The sequence below is a fragment of the Corapipo altera genome, unplaced genomic scaffold (genome assembly GCF_003945725.1).
Source record: "Corapipo altera isolate COAL_440 unplaced genomic scaffold, ASM394572v1 0, whole genome shotgun sequence".
Lineage (NCBI taxonomy): Eukaryota > Metazoa > Chordata > Aves > Passeriformes > Pipridae > Corapipo > Corapipo altera.
Window position 1 is genome coordinate 5,972,834 of NW_020884872.1, and position 19,470 is coordinate 5,992,303.

The window sequence follows — 19,470 nt, forward strand, 5'->3', positions numbered from 1 at the left end:
GTGCGCCTTTAAAAGCGGGCGGCGGGGGCTTGGGGGGAGGTGTCGGGAGTGGCGGGCGTTGAGGTGGGAGGAGGAGGAGGAGGGACTCGGGTGGAGTTGCGTAACGGGGGCTCCGGGCTGGGGGAGTGGACGCCGCTTAAGGAAGGGGCCATGCCCCACCGGCGGGGCGGGGGCCAGCTGCGCGTCGCGCTCTGCCCCGCCCTGCCTTGGGCGCGGCGCACTTGGCACAAGCAGCAAATAATGGCTTCGGGGGGCGCGGACGGTGCTGGCCGCGGTGGCTCCGAGGCGACGGCCGTCGGGCGGCCCGTTAACGCCGGGGCGGGGGGGCTTCCTCCTTCCCCCCCTCCCTCCCCTGTTGGTTCGGCCCGTCCCGCCCCTCCCGAGCCCGTGACAGGTGGAGCGGCACCCGACGCGTGCGCGCGCCCCCGCCCGCGGCCGTCACGTGGCGCCGCGCGCGCCTCGCGCGAGACTCGCGGCGCGAGGGGTCTCGCGATGCCTCGGCGGCCCCGGGGCGTGAGGGCGGGGAAGGGCCCGGCCCGGCCCGGGCGGGGAGCGGCGGGAAAGGCGCGAGGGAGGGGAGGGAAGAGGAAAGCCTGGGAATTCGGGCTTCTGGGGACGCCTCGCGCGTGAATAAAGGTCTGGATTTCTTGGCGTGCCGGAGGGGAAGGGGCTCGGCTTTGCTGCTTTCTACTCCTTCTTCATACAGCTGAACGCGCCCCCCAGGCCCCCCTGTGGCTGGAGCGTTCCTTGGGCGTCACGGAATGGCCTGGGTTGGAAGGCACCTTAAAGATCATTCAGTTCCAACCCCCTGCCATGGGTCCCTTTCCACCAGACCAGAGTACTCGGAGCTGCGTTCAGCCTGGCCCTGAACAATTCCAGGGATGTGGCATCCAAAGCTTCTCTGGGCAACCTGTGCCAGTGCATCCCCACCATCCTCGGGTTCCTTGGGTCCTCGACCCTTCCCAGTTCACCCGGGAAGCCGAGAGATCAGTTTTCTCCCTACAGTGCCACGCAGACAGGAGGCTTTGTCGTGTGTTTTTTTTTTTTAAGTGAGGTGTTTGTAAATTGTTTGATTGCGGCTTTCCTGTGGTGCATACGAGCAGGTGAGTCTGCTGTGGAGGCACAGCTCATCCCCCTTTTGCTGGAAAGGGATCAGAACATTGTTCTGTAACAAGCCAGCGTTGCTTCTCCAGTGTCAGGCTGAAGCCCTGTGTCTGGGCAGGCTTTTCCCATTGGAATTTCCTCTTCTGTGATTGCCAGGTGCTCTAAAGCAAAGGTGAAGCCATCGAGTGCCTTTGGGAATTATGTGAGCAAGGTCAGTGGCCAAACTGTGCAAGGGATGTTCAGTCACAGTGCTGCTGCTCGCTGAGTCTCCTTTAATTGCCACCCTCAGATCATGTGCTCATTATGTTGAAGCACTCTTCTGCCTCTGTAGGTGCTAAGTTAACACTTACGCACCACTGATGTTTTCCAGGTGGATCATCACGTTTTTTTCTGGTCCTGATGGTGCAGAGACACTGACAGGAGTGGAGACCTGGGCAAGACAAAGTCTTGAGTAATGCAAACAAAGTCTCAAATTAGGATGTCCTTGCTCCCCTTAAAACCAAGCTATTGTCATATAGCTCTACTTTCTCTTGGAAGTGCAGGGAGAACAGAAAAGCACCTGGGTTTGCTGAGGTTGCATATCTTCATAAACAAGCAGCCAGTTTGTCAGTATTTGTATAAGAGTTTGGAGTGCAGATAAAACCCAAGTTATTTTTGGTTCTGGAAGTGGGCCACAGTCTACTAATAGTGAAAACAGCTGTGATCAAACATCTGCCTTCTTCTGTATTGTCCATGGATTCTCTGTCATGTGTTTTCTCAGCAGTGTTTCCTCAGGTACTGAGCTTGGCACCAAGGACTTCACTGGCTGGGAACATGCCAGAAATAAGGTATTTCAACACAGATTGTTTCTGAGGTCTTGAGTTCCCACTTTGCAGTGTCCCAAGTATAAATCACCAGATAGGAGAGAAGACAGAACCATTTCTGGGTAGAAGGAAGGCATCTGCTAAACTGCAGAGCAAATCAAGGCACTGTAGAAGCAAAAAAGAATCTTGGTTCAGTTGGAAGTATAATGAGAAACTCACATGCACCTGAAGTCACCCCACCTGAGTGACTTCTCTAGTACTGTCAGTGCTACTCTTAACCCCCCACATCCTCCTGGAATTGAATTTCCAGATGGCTTTTTTTTTCTTTATTTGATCTACTGCTCGGATGAGTTGAGAGGTGCCACAAAGGCCTGGATATTGCTTCAGGTCTTCAAGATGTATCCGAGGCTCAGAGTCTCTAATAATAACAAGAAAAGGTTGAGCATGCACACTGATGGTGCCTGCAAACAGGCAGGTGACAATTTTGGGGCTGACAGTGATATGTGATTACTTGTATGAAAGCAGAGAGACTGTTTCAGACAAATGTGATGCCTCCAGTGCTGAGATATGCCCTGGAAGCTGAATTCAGAGGGAATGTGTCTTTAAATTCAGGAGAAGGAAGGAAACTGCCCTGTTGTTCTGTATCGAGTAAGGGCCACCAAGTGACTCTAAGGATGGAGCACCTCTCCTATGAGGAAAGGCTGAGAGAATTGGGATTGTTCAGCTTGGAAAAGAGTGACCTAATTGTGGCCTTCCAGTATCTGAAGGGAGCCTTTATAGGAAAGATGGAGAGAGAATATTTACTAGAGCCTGGAGTGGCAGGACAAGGGGGAATGGCTTCAAACTGAAAGTAGGTTTAGATTGGATAATAGAAAGCAATTCTTTACTGTGAGGGCAGTGAGGCACTGGCACAGGTTGCCTAAAGAAGCTGTGGATTCCCCATCCCTGGAAGTGTTCAAGGCCAGGTTGGATGGAGCTCTGAGCAACCTGGTCTAGTGGAAGGTATCCATGTCTATGGCATACGGGGTTGGAACTGGATGATCTTTAAGGTCCCTTCCAACCCAAACCATTCTATGATTCTATGAGATATTAGCTGACTCCTTAGGTTTTAGCTTAGTTTAAATGTGGAAGTTACCTGTGAGTCTCCAGAACCACTTTGTTACATTCTGTGTGAAAGCTGTGGACTGATAAAAGTCTGTGACCGAACACCACTCTTTGGATCCCCCTTTCCTGTGTGTTTCCACCCCCGTTAATTTTCCATGCAGTTTCTTTGTGTACTCCTGTACATTGTCATGCTGCAAGACCTGCCCAATCTGTTAAGAGGCTGAGCACTGCTAGTTCATGCCAGAGAGACCTCAGTGTTCCAGGAAGGGGTTTGGCACTCTGGGAATCTCTGCAGCTTGAAATTGAGATGCAAAGTTAATGTGCCACTTTTTGAAAGTAATGTTAGCAACAGCAGAAGTTTTGTTTTAGATTTCTCCTTGTACATAAATACACATCACCTGATGCCTTGCTAAGCTGAAAACAACTCCTGAAGTCACTGCCAGAAGAAGCTGATTTGGAAGGAAGACTCTGCTCCAACAGTGGGATTCAAGCTCTCATCTTATTGATGTCCAAGGTAGTTGTGGTATCTCAAGCATTTGGGTTCACTGACAAATAGGACGAGCCTGAGCACATATATAGGGACACAATCCCAGGAAAAGAACTTTGTGTAGCACGGAACAGGGAAGGGATGACCAGCTTTCAGGTCTGCTTTTTCTTTGTGCTCTCACATCAGTATTACATTTCACTGGCATCAACTCCAGAAATCAAATGTGTAGTTTGCCATTGTCAACAAGGCAGGTACCACCAACCTGCTTTCTCAAAACCACATTTTTTTTTCCTGGACAAACTGGCTTTATTTTCTGTGTCTCTGTAGCTTTTGCTTTACAAAAGGGCAGAGGTTGAGTGCAACATTTCTGTGGTCATACCAAGTGTACTGAAAAGCCAAACTGGCTTCATGAAGGTTTTCTGCCTTGAGAGGATGACTGTGATTCTCTTACTGTCTGACCTCCCCATCTGGTCCATTCTCAGATGCTTGTTTCCAAGAATAAGGATTTAGAGGAACTATTGATTATTTATTAACATATTTAGTGTCGCTTCAAAGTCAGGTAGCAAATTTGAAGTAGATGAGTCCCTACTGGATACAATTGAAATCTTATGGCATTCTATAGTCCAAGGTAGTCACCTACAGCAAGATTCATCATTTCAGCCCTTAGAAAAACTAAGGTGCTTGAAGTTGGGCAATATCAGTTCCAACTGGGCTTTCATTCCTGCTTTTTGAAGTTCTTGGCAGCTGCAAGCCATGAGCTGCTGAGGAGGTGAGGGCAGCAGTCATCCCCTTCACACAAGAGTCTGAAGCAGCTCAGGAGGCACCTGTGATCTCTGCTGGCACTGCTGTTCAGAAAGGATTTTGAGGTGTGCAGTCGACATCATGCTCAGAGTGGCTCAGAGGACCTCAGACTATAAGGCAAATCCTTTTGCAGTAGCTCAGGAGCAATGTGACAGGACAACAACCTTGGATATGTGTGACAAGGTGCACAAACTGAAAAACAGCAAAGAAAAAGCAGGCAAACCAAGAGAACTCACAGGGTACCATTTTGTGTCTTACAAAAGATAAATCTAATGCCTGCATTTTTGCCATCTTGCCAAATTTTAGTCAAGTTGCCCAAAATATGTGAGTATTGGCATATAAGGGAAAGCAGCTTAAAGTAATACAACCTGACAAGAGGTCAGTCAGGGAGAAACCATCCCCTTCATTTAACCTCCCACTTTTATGGGAGGTTAAAACAAACATGGTTTGTTTCTGCATCTGTTTTCCTTACTGTTCTTTTCTTCATTTACTCCAAGGTAAAAGCAGAAAATCTTGAATTGTTAAAACTATTTTGTTCTTGAAATTGGGAACAAAAAAGCCCCCAGTACTTCATTTTTGTATTTTAGCAGTAGCTCCTGTGTTGTCCAGGAGTTCACAATAAAATGATCTGCAAATTACATTTTCTTTGTACTTCCCTCATTAAAGTTCTGATGAGTGTTGTGTGATCTGTGTTATATTTTGACAGTGTATCATGGTCAGGAAAGTGGGGGAAACTGATATAAAACCCAAGGGGTTTGTTTTGGTTTGATTTATTTTTTTTCCCCAAAATGCACAAAAAGGCAAATGCTCTTGCTGGCAATAAGGAAAATCAGTGCATTTGTAGAAGAGTTATTATTGAAAATAGAAAATATTGAGAAAATATTTTATCCTTACACTGTTTATCCTTACATTGATGAAAAAGTTGCTCTTCAATCTCAGAAATACCTTACTAACTTTGGGTAGTGAGGGGAGTAAAAGTGAGCTGATCTAGGAAATCTGTTACTATAAAGAAAAAAGGATATTTTTCTTTCATAAAGTATTAAAAAAACCTAGTTATTACTAAATGCTTTAGTTATAGACCTTAATTAGTATTGCTCTGTCTTGCTTAAATCTTGCAGTCATTTTTGTGTGTTGCCCTCTGTTCCCCTTGGTAAACATGACTTTAAAACCTGGATTGTCTCTGAAAGGCTTAATGCTGAAATTCATCTGGAATTTCAGTGGTAGTTCATGGTCATAAGAAGTGCCCACAGATACCAGGTAAATGCCAATGTCCATCACTGTGCAGCAACATGGAAAACCATGAATTTGTATACGTGACCCTGACTGTATTTTGAGCTGCTCATGAAATTCAGAAATCAGGGGGTTTTGGATATTCTGTAGATTTGCAGTGTGAGAGACATTCTCTGCATGTCAGCATGAGCCCACTGACCTGTTTGCTGAAGTGTGACCAACAGAAGAAGAGACTTTTAGAAATGCTACCACTGTATCATGTGCTCTAAAGATCTGTAATACTGACAATTTCTGCAGAGCTGGAGAAATAAATGATACAAAAAAATGTATCATACTTGTCCAGGAAGTGGTTCCTTTACGCTGCTTCTGTTGGTAGATTTTTAATTTTATTTACAGTCCTGCCTGTACCTCCTGCCCCTGGCAGCTGTGATGGTGTCCATTCGTGTGTATTCCAAATGTGGACTGCTTTCATTTGTAGGAATAGTCTTGGAAGGTAAGTAGGTAAGTGTCTGCCCTCCCTCTAGGGACACCAGATGTGGCAACTTGCCACTTGCCACCTTCCGAAGAACTCGCCTGTTTGACAGAAGAGGATCACAAACAAGGATCTCTGCTCTTCCAAAACTGCAGAGAAAGTGGGATTTCTTGCATTCGTCACTATGCAGGAATTTAATGTGTCTGTTGAGAAGCTGAAGATAAAATGCTGTGTTTATATTAACTTCTCTTCAGATTGACAATTGTAACTTTATAGAACTTGGCCAATGCTGTCAGGGAGGGGAAAAAAAGCCCCAGCTTTGTGTTTCTTTAGTGGTCTTGTATGTACTGAGTTAACGTAAGTTGCTGGGCTGATACTTTTGTAGCCAACTGGTTTTCTGGCTTGTAGGTAAAAACAAGTAAGTTGCAATTGAAAACCAGCTCTGAGCAAAGGATTTCTGTGTAAGCATTTGTGATGCTGAGTGAACTAGGTGAGTGGATATCTTGTTAGCTTCTGTAAATCCTGGGACAGAATGCAATATTATCCAAAATACATTATTATCTGATATTTTTGATTTTTTCTCCTGGAGCAGAGGGTGGCACGTGCTCCTACTGGATTTAATTTAGCAGTGTCATAGAAAAATCTTTTTGAGAAAGTATCTGAGAATTATTTATTTTAAAAGCCTCATCCATTGTGTATGTTGCTTTTTGTTAATGTTCCTATGGGTGTCTGAAAGGATAAAACCTTCAGTAACCAAGCTGAAAATGTCTTTTGGTTGTAGTCTCTCTCTCCTGTCCATTTCGTACAACATCTGCCTGGGCAGCCACTTTGAAAATCGGGTACTTTGCACAAGTCATGGTAGGTATTAAATCTTGTAACTGTGCAGAGATGAGACTTTAAAGGTGCAAATAGCAGAAGTGGCTTTGGGACAGAGTTGGGTTTTGGGTTTGTCATAGTTAAGGCAGTGGCTCAGGAAGCTCCATCTTACACTTACTAAGCACAGACAAGGACAGTTCTCCATCGTCCTCAGGGTTCCCTCAGAGCTATGGGTGAGTCAGAGGGCATTTCAAATAGAATAAAACGTGAGTCTTGAGTCTGAGGACTGTTGCTGTAGGACATGCAACTCACCCTTATATTCTTACATTTTTGAATGTTCCCAAAATTAACAGGTGGCACCCTGTTAATTTAATGCTTAGGACACAATGAATACAGGACAGGCTTGTACCCAAAGCATGTAAATGTGTTCATCATATGTAACTGGAAGATAACACACCAAACTGAAATTTTCACATTTTTAATATAAAATGGCTGTTATCAAGAGGTAGGTTATGTTTAGAACTTCTCTAGTGGTTTGTGCTCCACTGTCAGTAAGAGTTGGATCACAGAGTGGAGCACACCAGGATGGTGTGAGGAAGACAAGAAGTTTCCACCGTCAGCTTGACATTCATAAAACCAAAATCTGTCCCTGCCTTTATGTATTTTCCCCTGGCTTCCTCCACCCATCAGCTGCGCTTCACTTGGGAACCTGTGAAACAGGGAATCCTTAGGACTGGTTGAGAGAATTTCCCATCTTAAAATTTCTCAAGGTGTAGTTTGGTTTATGTTTGAATGTTTGTAGTTGTGTATTTATATAAATAGACTCAGTACTACTGAAGTCAGTTTGTGAGCTCTTCTCTAGTGGCGTTTTGGTTTGGTTTTTTGGCTGTAACAAGCCCTGTGGTGGTTTACTCTTGTGAGGAAAGTTAAAAAGCAGTGTTTCTCTCCATGGATATGTAATCCCAAACTGAAAGCCAAGTGAGAGGAAGGGAATTGCCATTGGTCTCAATGGGACAAAATGCTTTTGGGAGAAGGAGCAGCAACGGGAAGCTTCACTAAGAATGGGTAATGTTTTCCAAAGCCTTGATTTGCTTAAATTGGTGCTTTTTCTGCCAGTACTAAATACACAAAATTTCACTAAGTTGTGGATTTAAGTCTTTGTATGACAAAATGCTTGTCCAGTGGTTTCTTAGTATCAATGAGAAGAAAGTCCCTCTAATATTCCTTCCTCTCAGTCCAAAAAAAATCCACATCCTCTGTTGAATTCACAGGCTTACACATAGGAATCCAAGTGACTGGAGGTCTAGAGACCACACAAGTAATGATGCAGTTGACTCTATTTTCAAAACACCAAAAGTTTTGAAAGAACTTGAATACATTTCTTCTTCCCAAGGGTAGTTACACAAAAATGACTGGGGCATAATCTTAAGAAATTTACACTGGTCCTGCTCAGGTTACAGTTGTTTACTGTACAAAATGGAGGACAATTGTGTTATTTTAAAATTTAAATACTGTTGTCAATCATGTAATTGTTTTTTTTTTTTTTTATTAAGTGGTTGGTTTTGTTTTCATTACATGTCCCTTCAGTGCAGGCATATTTCTAATGAATAATCCCACCATGCCAAGAAGCCACACCTGCAGGTTCTGGAATACCTTCTGAAGAGACTTTCTGCTCAGTACACATAAAGTCCCATTTTTAATGGATCAGTTCAGATAATCTTACAAAGTTTGAATGTTTATTGGAACTTTATTCAGGAAATCAGACAAGACACAGGTTTTCTTGCAAATTCAGGTTGTTCCTGGTTTCTGTTACATCAACCCATGTTAATGGAGACATCCTGCAAAGTCTCTCTGAAAACATAACTAAATGCAATGTGTATCCTTAGTTAAGAACAACTCTTTCGTAGCTACTGTTAAGCCTCTCTTATGAACCAACTGAATTTTTTCAACTCTATTTAGGGTTATTAATTTTGCAATGCAAGTGCTATCTGTCAGTGGTCTGCAAAGAAAGCATGGGACACAGAAGCAGGAGGATTACAGTTTCTGTCTCCCAGGTGGAGGGGTTTGGTTTTAAACCCTGCCATGAGTGGGTGGGTTGGCAGCATAAAAGAAAGGGAGAATCCGTCAGGAGCTGGTGGTGCCCAGCAGTAGAACAAGAGGCAACGGGAAGAAACTGATGCCCAGAAGTTCCACCTGAACATGAGGAAGAACTTCTTCCCTGTGCAGTGACCGAGCACGGGAACAGATTGCCCTGAAGGGATGTGAGATGTTCCTCACTGGGGATATTCTGGAGCCATCTGGACACAATCCTGGGCCACGTGCTCTGGGATGGCCCCGCTTGAGCAGGGAGGTGGGACCAGATGACCCACTGTGGTCCCTTCGAGGCTGACCCATCCTGTGATTCTGTGAACAAGGTGGTGAGGAGAAAAGAGAGCCAAGGCACGAGGTGGGTTTGGCCACCGGCTGGACAGAGGCCTTTTCTGTAGCCAGTTCTTGACCAGTCCCTTACTCCAGCTCTTCCTTCTGTGGCTGTCATAGTTTTCCTCTGGTTGTGTAGAACATGAATGTTCTGTTAAAAATGACAACGTGTCTGGCAAAAAGCAGAAACGATCACGTGGGATTTGGGTTTTCTCCCCAGTCTTACCCAAACAAATGACTGTGTCAGCACTTTGTCAAAAATTACACAGCTGGGTAACCAAAATGACGGTGCCTCAGAATGGGGTCACATGACATGAATTTGGGGAAAGCAAACCCTGCCTCTGACAATCCCTTCCCAGCCACTGTTACCAACCCTCTGCCATCCCTCAGCAACACTGATTTAACTGTTACAACGCCGTGCTGGAAACTGAGGCAAAGTCATTGAGATGACCTCAGCTAAAAACAAAGAAACCAGCTCCCCTCCCTCCCCACTGCCAAAAAAAAATGAACAAAAACCCCAAAAGCAAAGAGAAAAAAAACCCAAACAAAACATCACCAAAAAAACCCCACAAGCAAACAAAAACCCCCACAACACATAAAACCGCAGGAACTTCCAGAGGAGAGCTGAAAGCTCCAGACAACTTTTATGGTCATTATTCCCATGCCATAATGTGTGGCACACTGAAAAATATTTAAGGTTAACATCATTTTAATATGAAATTAAATGCCAAAACGGGTGGTACAGTGATTGTATTATTGAGTATCGTATGGAATTCAGTTAAAACTTCTCTTGTTAGTAAATCTTGCATCACTGCTGACAGCTGCTGTGAGGAATCCTGAGATTCCTTTTTAAGGATGTCCATCCCATTCCTAGCGGTGCCTCAGGAGCTGGTGCACTGCTGCCCAACACAGTAAGACGACTGAATCTTGTGAGGTTGATTGCAGATTGCTATCAGAGTAATAAAAAACAAGTTAAAAATTACAAAACCCTGGTACCTACAAAAGCTCATGAGCCATAGAAATGACGTGCTGCTAACTCCTTACTACCTCTGAGTAATTGTTAATTTGGTTGCTCGTTAGTGAGATTTAAGTTGGAAGAGTTGGACAAATTGCTGCTGGTCTTTATCATGATCTCTCTTTTTGTGCTGTTCCTGCACTGATGGAGCAGCTGTTCCTGGGAATCAAAACCCTGATCCACACACAAGGAGGAATAACTCATTTTTCCAGATAATACTTGCTGGCTTACTTATGTACACACAGAAGTGTACACATTTCTTTCCTACTGGTCTAAAAGGAGCAAGTTCTGTACAGCTGGGAAGGCTAAAGAGGAAACAGCATTTACCAAATGATAAAATTGGTAGATTATAGAGGAAAATAATCCTCAGAATATATTAATTCTTAAGTTTAGAAGCATTAAGATTATCTTCCTGAGCTAACCACTCCCTCTCAAGCACAGCTTTGAAATGTTTCCATTATGGAATCATAGGAATCATGGATGTCAATTCAGGAAAGTGTTTAAAGTAATGATGAATAAACAATAAAGACCATGAAGGTTAAAGGTTAGAAATTAAACTTTTAACAACTCTCTCCTGGCTTTGCAGCCTTAATACGTGCGCTGTGAGATTCCTGCTGTACATTAATATTCAGAAAGTTTTTCCCCATGAACATGTAATTGTTTGTATTAGAAGCTTAACTGGTGTACTCGAAATTAGAATCACGCCTGTGGGTATTTAAAATGGAAGAATAATACCAGCTAATGACTTCAGTGTAACTAGTAAAATTACATCAGGGAGAGCATTTCAGATTCTGCAGATTGGCCAAATTTATATTGATGAGGAACACATAAGATTTAGCTCAGTAAAATTTAATGAAACCAAGCATATATTGAGGAAATGGAAGTGTACAGGCTTATTTGTTGCAATGTGTGGAAATTGGTTAACTTTTTATTTCAGAGATAAATGAAGTTCTGCTTTGTGGAAATTTCTGATTATTTTCTGACACATTGTTACTTCTTTTGATGTAAACAGTTACATGGTCTTGCAGATAGGTTTCTTTAGTAAATTAAATTTATTGAACATGTTTCTTCACAGGCAAACATATTTCTTCACCAAACCCACAGAGCCATATTCCTGTGCAGAAACAACTGAGCTGGTTTGAAATACAGGAGGAAATCAGGAGAGTTTCTGTTCAGAGTTCCAAATGTTTTCTAGAAAAATGCTCCATCACTTTTCTGGCTGTTTTCAATTTTATAGCATCTTTTTCTGCTCAAAGATACACCTCCTCTAAAGAATACACAGCTCATTACCTTGGGTTATGTCAGTGTTCAAGTCCCAGCAAACTCCATTTGCATCCATCGTGTGGTTTGCCCTGTGAGCTACGATGTGTGACAGGTTCTAATTCCTCCAAGAAGTGCAACTGCTTCTCACTTTTGTCCTCTGAATTTGGTGTAACTGCATCCTCCAGTTTCAGCAGAGTTTTGCTTAATCTAAACCATCGGGTTCTATAAATAACTTCTCGCTGTGAAATGTACAGGAGGCAGCATTTTGGATCTTGATGTTAATTGCAAAGAACCGAGAGGTTCAAGATGAAAATAGAATCCGTATTGTGGACTTCCTAGTGAAGATTCAGAACCTGAAAAGAGTAGAATAGAATTAATTAAACAGTTTATTTATTTATTTGTGTATTAGTAGAATTAGCTGGACAACTTATAGTAAAATACTGGGTACTTTAACAGTGTTACAAGAAAGGGAGATGCGAATTCAAATACACCCATGCTTTAATGAAACAGTTAAAGCTTTCAGGGAATCAGAGGATGCACAAGTGCTGAAATAGAATGAGATAAATCTCTTTTTTAAAGTTGGACAGTTTACTCAGAGATTGAATCAAATTAAGAGCATATGTGTGATGTCCTACTAGCACAGAAATAGTGTAGTGAATGAACAAAAAGGTAAGCCTAATAATGTTATCCGTAGAACATCTGAAAGGAAGCAGAACAGAACAACATGTCTTAACCAAACAGCTCACAAAGCAGCCCTCTGATGTATCAAAGCTAATTAGGACAGAGTCCAACAATTACAAAAGATATTTAATCATAAAGAGATACCCAGCAATGTTTTGTCTTATCTCTTAAGCAGATCATTAAAGGCTTCCTGTCGTGTTTCCTCATGACTTCTTTTCAGGAAAATCTATTACTCTTTCCTCAGGAGGAGACTGAGACCTACCAGAGCACCTCATTTGGCCCCCTCCCAGCCACCCTGTATCCTGTGATCCAGCCAGGGAATAACAATCACCTGCACCAATAGTTCTCCCAACAGCAGTGTGCTCTGAGCGTTGCCCTTCCTGATCGTCCTCATCACGCGACACAACGTGGGTTCAAAATTTGGATCCCAAATCTGTGGCACGTGTGCAGACAAACTTCAAGGCAGTCATCCCAGCACAGAGTCAGCTTTTGCCATAGGAGCAAGCTTGGGTACTGCTGGCATGGCATTGTCTCAAATTCCTAAGAAAAAAAATAGGAATTACCTGCAACAGTTAATGCAGGGAGAAGCAGGGCGGGTACTGTACGAGAAGTTTCTCGAAGTCTTTCTGTCAGCACCACCTTTTGCTTTCATGTGATTTTGCATGTTAAAGTCTGGGGCACAATCCTTGAACAAAACAACAACAACTCTTTTTCCATTTAAAGAAAGTCTGGGTAGAATAGCCCTCCAGCAGGTTATTGGGGCAGACTTTCATTCCTGTACATATTAGAAACGTGTGGGAATAGAGGTAACCAGCCAGCCTGTATCCCAGACTGATGCCTGAAGGTTCCATTGTTTATTTTTTCACATCAATAACAATATTTTAAAAATACCTTTTCGGCTGAACCTATTTACACACTCTCAGATGGCTCTTGTTCTTTTTGTCCTTCCTTGGCTGTCCTACAGCCTTGTAATGGAAATCACTGCACAGTTTTCTGCTCAGCCTTTGGATTTCTAACTCTTTTTAGGGGAGATGTGTGTGCTCCACAAGTGAGTTTTTCCAGGATTCTTCCTTGTCACGCTGTAAAACTGATGCAAAGCACGTCCTGCTGTTTTTCTAAGCAGAGGGAGAAATTGTGTCATCCCCCACAACAGGCTCTTCATTGCCACTTGACCTGTCTCCAGTCCACTGTTCAGTCCTATCCATAGGTAACCTCTCTTTTTAATGGAAAGTGTTTTGGTTTAGAAAAATGTCTGTGTTTCTCGTGTGGGTTTTTGCCCTCACTTTACTTCAATTTGTACTTCAATAACAAAGCAACTGAATAAAATATATAAAAACCCATTTTTTTTCTGAAATTAAGTGAACTTCATCCAAGCTCAAAATCCTGACAGTCACTTTTAACATTTGGAAGATTTTGCAAGCACACACTGAAAAAAATATTTTGACGTCTAGGTTGTCAGATAATCTGTCAGCAACACTTATATCATTCAGGGAGAGAACTGTTAATTTCCAGAGTAATTTATTTGGAAAATAATGCATTTACTGCAGTGGAATATCCTGCTGGATGCTAGAAAAGCTACTTAGCATTTGTGCAGGCAGAGTAGTTGGCTTCAGAACGTGGGTTATTCTCTTGCGACAAAAACACAGGAAAAGAAATTCTTGCCAGAAACCATCAGTGAAAAGCAGGTACCTGCAAAGGGCAGGATGGTCAGAGATGGGCAGGAAGTGTTAGGAACTCCATGCAGAAGGATGGAATGCCTGGAGAAAAGGGGAGGAGTGCTCAGGGTCACACTCTTTAAAGAATAGGCTCATGGGGCACAATGGATCATACACCAAATGCTTTACTTGGAATAATCTTTAAATGCCAGGGAAGTTCTCAGCACTGTGGTGCTGTGCCCAGAAAAAAAACCCAAAAAAATCTTCCAATTCTGCTTCAGTTTTCTCTGTCCATTTGTTTATCCATTACAAATTGATCTTGTTTCTGTAGGAAAATGTCAGAGCATTATGTGTAATGATGGTGATGATCATCCCCAAAGGGTCCGAGGACTAAAGCCCAGGTCTTGTCTGCTTGTGCTGTGGGATGGTGTCAGTCTGAGGCTGCATCATGTTTCATGTGGCATAATTTGTGTCCCATCCTGATTTACACATAAAATTTAAGTTATAACTGTGATTTCTTGTAAAGAAAATATGTGCTTTTTCCATGCATTTTACTGTGTAATTAACAAACAGTAAATTTGTTACCCTGCTTATTGCTTTTGTTGGCAATGATGGCAACAAAAGCTGTGATTTTGCAGGAATAAGCAAGGCCAGGTCATGGAGGAAGACTGGTAACTTTAAAGATTATTCAGCACTTAAAGAAAGGTATTTGCAACATGGGCAATCTCAGCTTTCAAATTCTTCTTAACTCTGTCCCTGTCTAATTACTCAACCAAGTCTCACTGGCACTTACCTTTCATTGATGGTCAATGCCACTCTCAGAGCTCTGTCAAGCTGCTTCTTCCAGAGGCTTTTTTTTCTGTGCTCCCCCTGATGCAGGAGATGTTTCCTCTTTTCAGACAGACAAAGCCATTAGATCAAGTTGATGAATTTTGCTCTGAGTTTCCTGTGTTCTGAGTCACTTTTAGAAATTGCAAAACAAAATGTATAAGACACCCTCTTAGATTATTAGACCTTACCTCATCTACATCAACCTTTTATTCTGTTGCCATTTTTAGTGGAAAGACAACATAACATTATTGTGGGAACTTCTGTGTTTTATCATGTTCATTTAACTTCAGTGAAACTAAAAAATTATAAACTCTTGCCATATTCATCTTTATCCTCCTTATTTGTCCTTATACATTCTTTTGTTTCTGAGGCAAATCAGAAGAGGGGGGAAAAAAAAGGGTGAGGGTAAAAGGAGGAAAGAGTAAAAGAAGAACAAAACAAAGGAGAAAAAAAAAAGTTTTTATACTTATTCTTGGAAATTTTAACTTGAGGAAATACCCTATTTAAAGGGTTTACAGTTATTTCATATAGAATAACGGTACTTTTGTCTTTCTAAAAAATTCTCTGCCATTTCTACTGTAAAATTAGCATAGCTCCACCAGGTCAATTGAGGACAAGTTGCACAAACTTTAGCCACTGTATTAGCCCACATTTAATATGTTTTAAAATACTTCATCCGAGTTGACAAGATGCACATATGGTTTCTGAGTTATGGATTGAAGGGCTGTAGCTTTTAGCCTTCCTTTCTGTCTCCTCACTGTCATATTTCACTCACAATCTTACTGCATCAGACTTGGATTATCAGCCTTTTTTGGTCCATAAAGCATCCAGCATATTAATGTTTTGCATAAATTACAAGAAATTTAATCCAAAATCAACTAAAAAATATTATTTTGCAAAATCACAGCAGATTTTAAAACTGAGCAGTCCCAGCTTTTCGGAATGCATTGTGGATGTTGTCGTGATTTATGTGCTGTCAGTTATTTTTGTATATGTTGAAAAAAACCTGACAAGTTTCTATCTCACATTTCATAAATCAGGGTTTTCTGTATACAAAGCACGTGTCAGAAATCAGTATCTAAACAACATGCCAGTTGGCTTCTCCATGTGGCAGCTTGTAAACAAAAATATTTGGGGACTGCGCATTTGTGACATGACATGTAATGCGATGTATAAACACCAGCTATTGGGAAATAATCCTGTTCCTCTACATTGCTAATAAAATGATAAATCGTGCTTGCACTGCTGCATCACAGTTCAGTGGGTGAAACTTTCCAAATTCAGGTGGTTCTGTTGTTTTTTTCCAAGTAGGTGTATGGAGAGGTTAAATACTTTGTTAGTGACCTATCTGTGCATCAGAGGGCTATGTCAGAACTGACGGGGTGTTTTGTGCATTTATGTTATTTGGAAATTTTTTCCCCCCATATTAATTGTGTTTTGGTCAGAGACAAATTCTGGTTATACTGAAATCAGTGAAGGATTTTCCACCACCTTCCATGGGATCAGGAATCAGCTGTCAGAGGACAGGGGAATTACCAGGGCAAAACAGCTGTTCACACAGTGCAGGTTCCAAGACGTGAATCAGCATCCACGAGATGTCAACTCGATATGATGAGAACAGAAGATACAATACTGCAAAGTATTTCATTCTGTGAAGGCCAAACCAAACAGGACAAGTCTTGTGGAGAAGATGCAGAGACACATTATTACATCTTCCCAGTGTAAATGCAGCTGGAAAAGGCTACAGCAGATCACGTCTAAGGAATAAAAGGTTGAGCAGGATATGGGAAAACTAGAATGAACTAAAAGTAGTTGCTGTCTGACTGGATGCTGTTTAAATGACCATTGCAACACAGAGGGTTTGAAGCAGGGCTGAGGATCATCAACAGGCCTAATATTAGTACATCACAAAGTGCAGGACATGAAAGTAATTTAAAACACCCAAGAATTTTTATTATTCGTCAATGATGCAGGTTCTTTTAACATTTTATCCATTTTTTTGTTGTTGTCAAGCCGGCAAATAAACATTCATAGGATCCTGTATAAAATATGATTTCTTTTTGTTCTTTTGCTGCTACATCTAGTTAAATAGCCTGGCATTTCTGTTCATATGTCTTGTTTTGTTTTGTGCCACATCCATTTTTGCAAAATCTGACACCAAATAAGGAAAAAACAACTAATGAACTGTGCAATAGGTAAGTAGCTTCCTAGTGTTGTGACAAGGGAGGAAAAATACTGGGTTTATTCCCATAAATCAAAGTAATCATGCAAATATTGAACTTTATAACCTTAATTTGTTCTCATATGTTTCAAAATTCCACTGCTACTTTCAGCCAAACATAAATTAATAATGGTTCCAAATGCCTGTAGATTATTTAATTAAAACAGAGTAAATTCATTTTTCATTCTCAGCTAAGTGACATAAAACAGACTTTGCAGGGAGAAGGCCATGCTCAGGATTCTGATGTCCCTGAAGATTCTTTCAAGAATTTTGATAAAGTCTTAACTGTTTTCTTCCTTTTGTATTAACACACTCTGTGGTGTTTTCTCTTTACAGTAGATGTCCATAATCCCAAATTATATTTCTGTCCAAGGTTTGTGGGGCTTTTTTTGGTAGTTTAAGTGTTCTTTTCCTGTTTTTTTATGTCTGATGGTCTTCCTGCAGACTTTCTGTGGACTTTTGTAGTTCAGACTAATTTGTTTAATTGATAAATAGTTTTGCACAAAATTTTGTACTCCCAGCCATGTGCCCTTTTGCCCAGTTAGTTTTGTAATTATTTCAAAAGAAGGAAACTGATAAGTCATATAGGAAAAAAAGGAAGGAAGCTGATTATTGTCAATTAACATAAATTCTGACATGCAAACACCAGAGAGGAATGAAATAATGCAAAAGCAGGCTGAAAACAAAAACTGTCGTACTCCTGGCCAACTTCTGTGATCACATTTGAAATACTGATTTCAGTTTCATCTTGTTAGCAGAAAAATAACTAGGGAAGTTACAAAAGAACAGAAAACTGGCAGGGAGATTAAAAGTTATGATTTAAACAGCAAGATGTTAAAAAAAAAACCCAAACATGAAATTGTTACTGATTATCTTAATTAGCAATCTCTTGAGGAGTGGGTGGAGTTACTAAGCTCCCTAAGGTTTGGATCCCAAGGTTTGACATTACGTGTTTACAGTTTCAGAGACTAAAATTATCAGGGAAAAAAAGGGAATATTGACAGTGTTTATTGTGCTTCCTGGTTATCCCATTCCCAAATTTGTGTGTACTTCTAAAACGGGCTTAAATATTCAGGATTGACATACAATTGAAGTAGATAAACTGAGGGAGCCCTACAGCATCTGGTAGGGACCTAAAGTGGAACTCATTAAGTAAAATGAAAGAAAATAGATGAAATTTTAAAATACAAGATTCAGGCTAATTATGAGCAAACATTTAGTTACTGAAGTCTGCATGGCAGCATAAATCATTCCTTTGAACATTTAAACTAGATAGGAAAAGACATGGAAAAATCGGTGATTAATTCTGTATTGGTTGGATGTATTAGGATGACTAATAGAATAGGTTTTTAATATATAAAATCTGTACTGCATCCATCTGAAACTGCATATACAGGCATGCAAGGGATACAAGAATTTGACCCTATAATTGGTAAAATCCAATGACTTCAGTTTGGCGAGACAGCACCAAAGTACTCTGTGCTGCATGAGAATGAAGACTATAAATAAGTAATGTATTTATTTTTAAATAAATGGGAACAAGTAAATTTTCCCATATCCCTAAATGCTCATAAATCATTGTGATTTACTGTGTCAGTCTTATTTTTCAGTTCTGCCATCTATTTCAGTTCTCTTTAAAGACTGTACATATGGAGAGATCGACTACAAGATTTTCAGTCTCTGGAAATCCATATCTGCCAGGAAAAAAATGTCTGGAGGCCAAGATTATCCCTTTACCTACAGGAAGAAGTGGCAGCACTTTTAATTAGGCATTGTCCCAACCAGAACTGCATATGAAAGCTCTGTTACCTCAGGGTCTCTGGGATATAGCCTGCCTTTGTATAAAGATGTGTGTTGAAGATTTACTGGAAGGAAAGCAAATAACAGGGCTCATGAGTAACATTTGATGTGCTTTGGGTGCTGCAGGTGTGGGCAGCTCAGCTGGAGGTGTTGTATGAAGGGCCCAAGCATCACATCAGCCCAGTCATAGGCCACTGTTCCTGCTGACCAGAGCGCTGGGAGTGAACAGGGAGACTGGAGCTGAACATGAGCCAGCAGTGTGCCCAGGTGGCCAAGAAGGCCAATGGCATCCTGGCCTGAATCAGAAACAGTGTGGCCAGCAGGACCAGGGCAGTGATTGTGCCCCTGTACTCGGCACTGGTGAGGCCACACCTTCAGTCCTGTGTCCAGTTCTGGGCCCCTCAGTTCAGGAGGACATTGAGGGGCTGGAGTGAGTCCAGAGAAGGGCAACGGAGCTGGTGAAGAGTCTGGAGCACAAGTCCTATGAGGAGCAGCTGAAGGAGCTGGGGGTGTTTAGCCTGGAGAAAAGGAGGCTCAGGGGAGACCTTATTGCTCTCTACAACTCCCTAAAAGGAGGGTGTAGCCAGGTGGGTTCGACCTCTTCTCCCAGTCAGCCTGTGACAGGACAAGAGGACACAGTCTGAAGCTGGGCCAGGGGAGGTTTAGATTGAACATTAGGAAGAATTTCTTCACAGAAAGGGTAATTAGACAATGGAAGGGGCTGCCCAGGGAGATGTCACCGTCCCTGGAGTTGTTCAAGGAAAGACTG

The 19,470-nt window shown here is 41.9% G+C and overlaps 1 protein-coding gene across 3 annotated transcripts; it reads left to right on the top strand.

The window, feature by feature from the left end:
* Nucleotides 1-131: 131 nt before the first annotated feature.
* On the top strand, nucleotides 132-18,946 carry LOC113945391 (translation initiation factor IF-2-like). Of its 3 annotated transcripts, XR_003527067.1 has the most exons (3): nucleotides 132-636; nucleotides 5,926-6,022; nucleotides 12,439-18,946. XR_003527067.1 is itself a non-coding variant. In XM_027639479.1 (2 exons), exons 1-2 carry the CDS (start codon nucleotides 151-153, stop codon nucleotides 5,957-5,959), a joined length of 510 nt encoding a protein of 169 aa, XP_027495280.1. In that variant the 5' UTR covers nucleotides 132-150; the 3' UTR covers nucleotides 5,960-6,473. The 3 variants fall into 3 exon arrangements, 1 of the variants encoding a protein (XP_027495280.1); XR_003527070.1 differs by lacking the exon at nucleotides 5,926-6,022; XM_027639479.1 differs by lacking the exon at nucleotides 12,439-18,946 and having other exon boundaries at nucleotides 132-626; nucleotides 5,926-6,473.
* The last annotated feature ends 524 nt before the right edge of the window (nucleotides 18,947-19,470 follow it).